Here is a 5,737-nt window from a genome sequence, read left to right as displayed (position 1 = left end):
TTTCCCCATCGAAGTATGACTAGATTCTATGAAAAGATAACACACAACCCAAACGTCCATCGACAGATGAATGGATAAAGAAGATGTGGTACATATGTACAATGGAATATTACTCCACCATTAAAAAGAATGAAATAATGCCATTTGCAGCAACATGCATGGAAATGGAGATTACCATACTAAGTGAAGTAAGTCAGAAAAAGACAAATATCACATGCTATCACTTATATGTGGAATCTAAAAAACAACATGACACAAATGAACTTATTTACAAAACAGAAATAGACTCATAGGCATAAAAAATAATCTTACAGTTACCAAAGGGGAAATCAGGGTGAGAGATAAATTAGGAGCTTGGGATTAGCAAATACAATCTACTATATATAAAATAGATAAACAACAAGGTCTTACTGTATAGCACAGGGAACTATATTCAATATCTTTTAATAACCTAAATTGGAAAAGAATCTGAAAAAGAATAGATACATATACATATGTGTATGTGTAACTGAATCGCTTTGCTGTACACTGGAAACTAACACAACATTATAAATCAACTATAGTTCAATAAAAAAAGGTAAAACACAAACAGTAATAATATCCATCTAACAGCACTAAGACCAAACTTTACTGACACCTGTCTTAATTCTCTTCACTTTGGCATTCACATAACAAATAGTTAGCATTTTACTACAATGTGCCAATCATTGTTTTGGACCCTGAAAAGTGCTATGAAGGATTTCACGTTCCCCATAAATCTGAGATGCTTATGCCCTAGAAGGAAACCTTCCATTCATTTGTTCATTCAACAAGTATTCATTGGCCATTAAAAACTAATCAGACATTTTGTTCATTGCTGAGGATTTTGTGGTAGAATTTTTCCTTACTTTTATGATACTTAGAGTCCGGTAGGGAATTAAACATAAAATGATCACAACAATAAATGTAAAATTCATATTATTTGTAATGAACAGTGCAAAGTAAGATAACAAGAAATGCTTGCCTTGAGAGTCTGGGAAAGATTTCATGAGAAAGCAACATTTGAGTTGAGATCTCAAGGTTAGTTATTTGAAAAGAATCTTCCTAGCAGAGAGGAAAACAGGTAAAGATCATGTTTCCAGAGGAAAGATGATTGGAAAACTCAAAGAAGGACACAGTGGCAAGGATAAGAGAACATAGCTTAAGAGGATGCTGCAGAGAGATGCAATGAAGATATCACCTGAGGCTTCCAAGAACACATTAAAGATTTTGCTAGCTATTCATTCCTAAAAGCAATGAGAATTCACAGAAGGTTGTGAAACGGGAGAATAGCATGATTCTGTGTGAAACAGAGAACTTCTCCCAACTAGCTGTAGAAACAATGGGTTGAAGGATCGCAAGAGTCTAGTAGTTCATTGGAGAGAGGATGCCACCTTAAAATTCATAGCAGCAGTAGAGTTGGAAAAACAGACGGATCTGTGAGAAATTCTAGGTAAAATTGCAGGACTTAGTGATACTTTGGATATGGGGGAAAGAAGGAAAGGAGCTCTTGGTTTGTGCTTCCAGGGCTGAATGAATTGCAATGGCATACCCTGTGATAGGAAATTCTAGAGAATGTCTGGGGTTGAAAGGGGAAGAAGAACGTGATTCGTTTTGCAAATGTTGGGTTTGAATTACTTTTGAGATACCCAAGTGATGATGTCGGGTGAGCAGGTGAACATCAGGACTGGAGCTTAAGAGAGAGATGGTAATATGAATCTGGAAGACATGGGTATACTAATAGTAACAGGAACTGTGAGTGTGCATAAAAAGTCATGAGGAATCTGAAGATTTACCCCTGAGCCAGTCTGGTTCTAGCCTGAGGAGCCAGAGAGGTAGGGCTTAAAGCAGCAACAATGTTGTTAAACACAAGCCAAAGAAGAAGGTAAATTTCAGAGTGCAGTGTCACTGCTGCTGTGAATTCAATAGGACATGACCTAAAACATTACCATTTCACAACACTGGAACTAAAACAGAACTATGTATAAAATGCCATGAGAGCACAGAAAAAGGCTAGCAACTCTGGAAGGAGAAAAGGGTTGATCAAAAGAAGTGATCTTTAAGCTGTGTCTGAGGAATAAATAGGAGTTGCTCACTAAAGCAGCCCAGGGTTAAAACGGCAATACTTGGTGAAGGTATTGCTATTTCTCCAAAAAGAAACAAAAAGTCTTTATTAGGCTGATGAATGTCCAAAAACCCTATTCCCCGCATTCCTAGATCAGTCATCCTAGTCATTTTCTTTCTTTTTTTCATCCTAGTCATTTTCAATTACCCTGTTTCCACATCCCTGCAAGGCAAAGTAGACATCCTCACCTAGCAGTCTAGCCTCTGTCATGTTCCCCAAAGCCCACAAAATCAGAATATGGGGGTTGCGGGAGAGAAAAATAATATTAACCTAGCAACAAAAGTCATATAAAGTCTCAGACTTCGGGATTGGAAGGTAAGGATTCCTGATTCTGTAACAGAGTGAATATGAAGGTTATATTATCTTTATAATACAAAGATCAAATGAGAAGGCAGGAAAATTAAATAGAAGACAAGAGAACATACAGGAAGATAAAGAATTATTTTCCTTCTTGATTGCCAGCAACAGTCTTTGAGTCAGATGACCAGGGCCATCTTTTTAGTAATGAGGAGCAAAGTATCTTTTAGAGAATCCACAAACGCTGAACTCCAATCTGTAGAACTAAAATTACAATGCCACATATTGATACATTGAACTGAAAATACACTATAAAACTATAGAAAAATGGATGCCTAATATTAGAATAGTTGCTTTAAAAACACAAACTTAAATTATGCTTACCCACTAAAATATTATACTTAACACAAGTTATTATTTTGTACATAGATGAATCAGGAATAAACATTTTTGTATCTACTAAAATTCAAAAAAATAATAGCTAAACCCTGAGTCTCCCTCCTTTTTCCCAAGTTTTCACATTCACTTAACAGTTATCACTGTTATTCCTTTGTGAAATTTTAAATTTTAAGCTCTTTTAAGGGAAAAGTCAATTTCTTTATATAGATTTTTTTCATTTACTTGCCGTTTCCGGTTGAGAGTGCATTAAATCGCAAGTATGTGGATACTACTCACTTGCCTAATAATTGTCTTAAAATGGGCTTTCAGGAATCACATGGGAATACATTTTGGAGTGAAATCGCTGTTATTTACCATTTTTTCCCAGCTTGTTCAAGTGTGTTGAAGCATAAATACATTAGGGATAATTAATGATATGACGGATGATTTCATCCCACCGTGTTTTCCCAACCTTCTGTGTTGGCTTTGTTCCTTTTTCCGCCTCATATTCTGACAAATTCGTGGTCTTTGTCACACAGTAATCAGGAGAGAACTGAAAAGAAGGGCGCTATCCTCGGAGGAGTGCTGTATATTATGACTCATCCCTTCCAAGGGAAACACAGAGAAGGAACAGTTTCCTTTAGGCGACCTGCACGTGGCCAAGATAGGGATTTTAGTGGGACTGAGCTGCAGGGGTGGGTCTGCAATTAACCCCAGAGAGATGATGGGAAACCTTTTAAGGGGTGAGGTTTGACATTACAGAACTGTCGCAGGAAGGGCCCGGGGTGAGAGACTATACAAGAAGGGGAGAGGAGGCCTGGGGGATGACGGGAGAGGGTGGGGACCCCCTGGGCCGCGAGGTGGTACCTGCGCGGGCTCGAACGCCCCTGCCACTGAATCCCCGATCCAGAGATGCTCCCGGAGAAGTTGTTGGTAGCTGAGGCAGTGCTTCACCGCGGATGGCACGTTCCCCATGGCCAGGTCCGGGGCGGCTGTAGGCGATGGGAGAGAGCGGGGAGGAGAGGGATGCGGGCCGGGCGCGCGCTGCGGTCCCGCGCCGGCCCCCGAGCGCGCCTTCCGCCTCCCGCGCGCGCTGAGCCCGGCCCCGCTCTGTGTACTGCAGCGGCGCCAAACCGAGAGCGCCCAGAGCAGGGCGCGCGGGAGACACCTGCGCGCACGCGGGCCACCCGGAGCCGAAGCGCGGAGGAGATACTCCCAGCGTGGCGCGCCATCAAAGGAAGAGTGTCTGCGTTTTCTTGTCTGGCAGTTTGCTCATTCCCAGCCTTTGGGGTCCACTGTAGATGCGTCCAGCCTCGAACTCACCTGAGTTTATCTTCATAACAATAAACTTGACATATACACACAGATTTAAAAGGTAACCAACAAGGACCTACTGTATAGCGCAGGGAACTCTGTTCAATATTCTGTAATAACCTAAATGGGAAAAAAACTTGAAAAAGAATAGATACATGTATTCGTACAACTGAATCACTTTTCTATACACCTGAAACTAACACAACATTGCTAATAAACTATACTCCAATATAAAATAAAAATTTAAAAATAAAGACATCAGTCATATTGGCTTAAGGCCCACCCAAACAACCCTTCAAATCAGAAAATCAACCCTGACACAGCACTACCATCCAATCTACATACCCCATGCAAATTTCACCAACTGTATCAACACTGTCCCATTTGCTCAAAAAATAGTTATATTTTTAAAATATTATGAGACAGGAAATATGCTCAATATTTTGTAATAACCTGTAAGGGTAAGAATATATATATATATACATACATATATATATATACAACATAGAACACATATATGTTATAACTTAGCCCATACATTTATACGACGTATGCCAAGCTTCTGTTTTATTGTTTTCTTTGCTGTTTTTCTCTTTGCTTCTAATATTAAGGTTTTATATTTTGAATAAATGATGCAGATCCAAAGTCTTCATATGGAAAAATTTCTTTATGACCTTTCCTTTATTTCCTTGTTAGTACCCCACCTTAGTTATTTCTGCAATGGTTTCTCTTTATATGAAATTATTATATCAATTATATCAATCTATGGCATATGCTAAAATAAATTTCTTGGAGAGTTAAAAAGATCTGAATCATTTTGCTGTACACCTGAAACTAGCACAACATTGTAAATCAGCTATACTTCAATTTTTTTTTACAATATATGAACAAAAAATATATAAATATTCTGAGGCAGTTTGCAAGGTTAGAACACTTATATACAACAGTCTAATAAAGAAGAAAAGATAGAAGGTGGTAAATTAGGGGAGATGTCACAGATAACTCGGTAAGTCAGTCAGTTGTCAGTAAATGGGTAGTACAGGTTAAGCACTGAAATGGAGTTCAGTTGTTTAAAGACATGCAGGGCACAAAATTATTGAAGCAGCTAAAGTGATTCAAACTGAAAAGTGTAAACATATCCTTACATCATTAGAAGAGCACTAGTCTTGAGTGGAGAGGTGTTGGGAAGATGGTCCTGGAACAGGCCACCTCCCTGCATCCCCCTCTTTCACAAGCACACCTACATCTACCCACTCTAAAATTCTTCAGCTGAGTTCAGCACCTGCAATTGAACGGACATCAAGAATAGCCTTGTGCTGCCAAGTGGCATGGCCAGGGGTACCAGTCAGCCCCACTGGTTGCTGCAGCAAATATAAATTAGGAGCTGGCTGATACCTAGTCAGCCAGCTCTTAATTACACATAAAAGGATTCACAGATTACTTTGTACATCATAGTATAAAACACTTAAGGAAATTAACACCCAGAATAAGCAAACCTTCATTCACACTTGTGAGGGTGGTGAGACTCCCACTGGTAATAGAAGTAAAGCAGTTAAGGACAGAAAAAGACAAACAATGGAAGAGGGATCTTTTGGATCCTTAGTG

The 5,737-nt window shown here is 39.2% G+C and overlaps 1 protein-coding gene across 3 annotated transcripts in view; it reads right to left on the bottom strand.

Moving 5' to 3' along the window:
• HMGCLL1 (3-hydroxy-3-methylglutaryl-CoA lyase like 1) overlaps positions 1–3,902 on the bottom strand; it is a 144,969-nt gene extending 141,067 nt beyond the window's left edge. The window contains exon 1 of one of the 3 annotated variants that reach the window (XM_007471197.1): positions 3,686–3,902. In XM_007471197.1, coding sequence (XP_007471259.1) covers positions 3,686–3,793 — 108 coding nt within the window. In that variant the 5' untranslated portion in view covers positions 3,794–3,902. The remainder of the gene's footprint in view (positions 1–3,685) is intronic. The other 2 variants (XM_007471195.1, XM_007471196.1) reach the window with 2 other exon arrangements.
• Positions 3,903–5,737: the final 1,835 nt, after the last annotated feature.

This window comes from Lipotes vexillifer, unplaced genomic scaffold (genome assembly GCF_000442215.2).
Source record: "Lipotes vexillifer unplaced genomic scaffold, Lipotes_vexillifer_v1.1 scaffold302, whole genome shotgun sequence".
NCBI classification, from domain to species: domain Eukaryota; kingdom Metazoa; phylum Chordata; class Mammalia; order Artiodactyla; family Lipotidae; genus Lipotes; species Lipotes vexillifer.
Note: the sequence above shows the minus strand (reverse complement) of the source record. Positions and strands in the feature narration are given on the sequence as shown.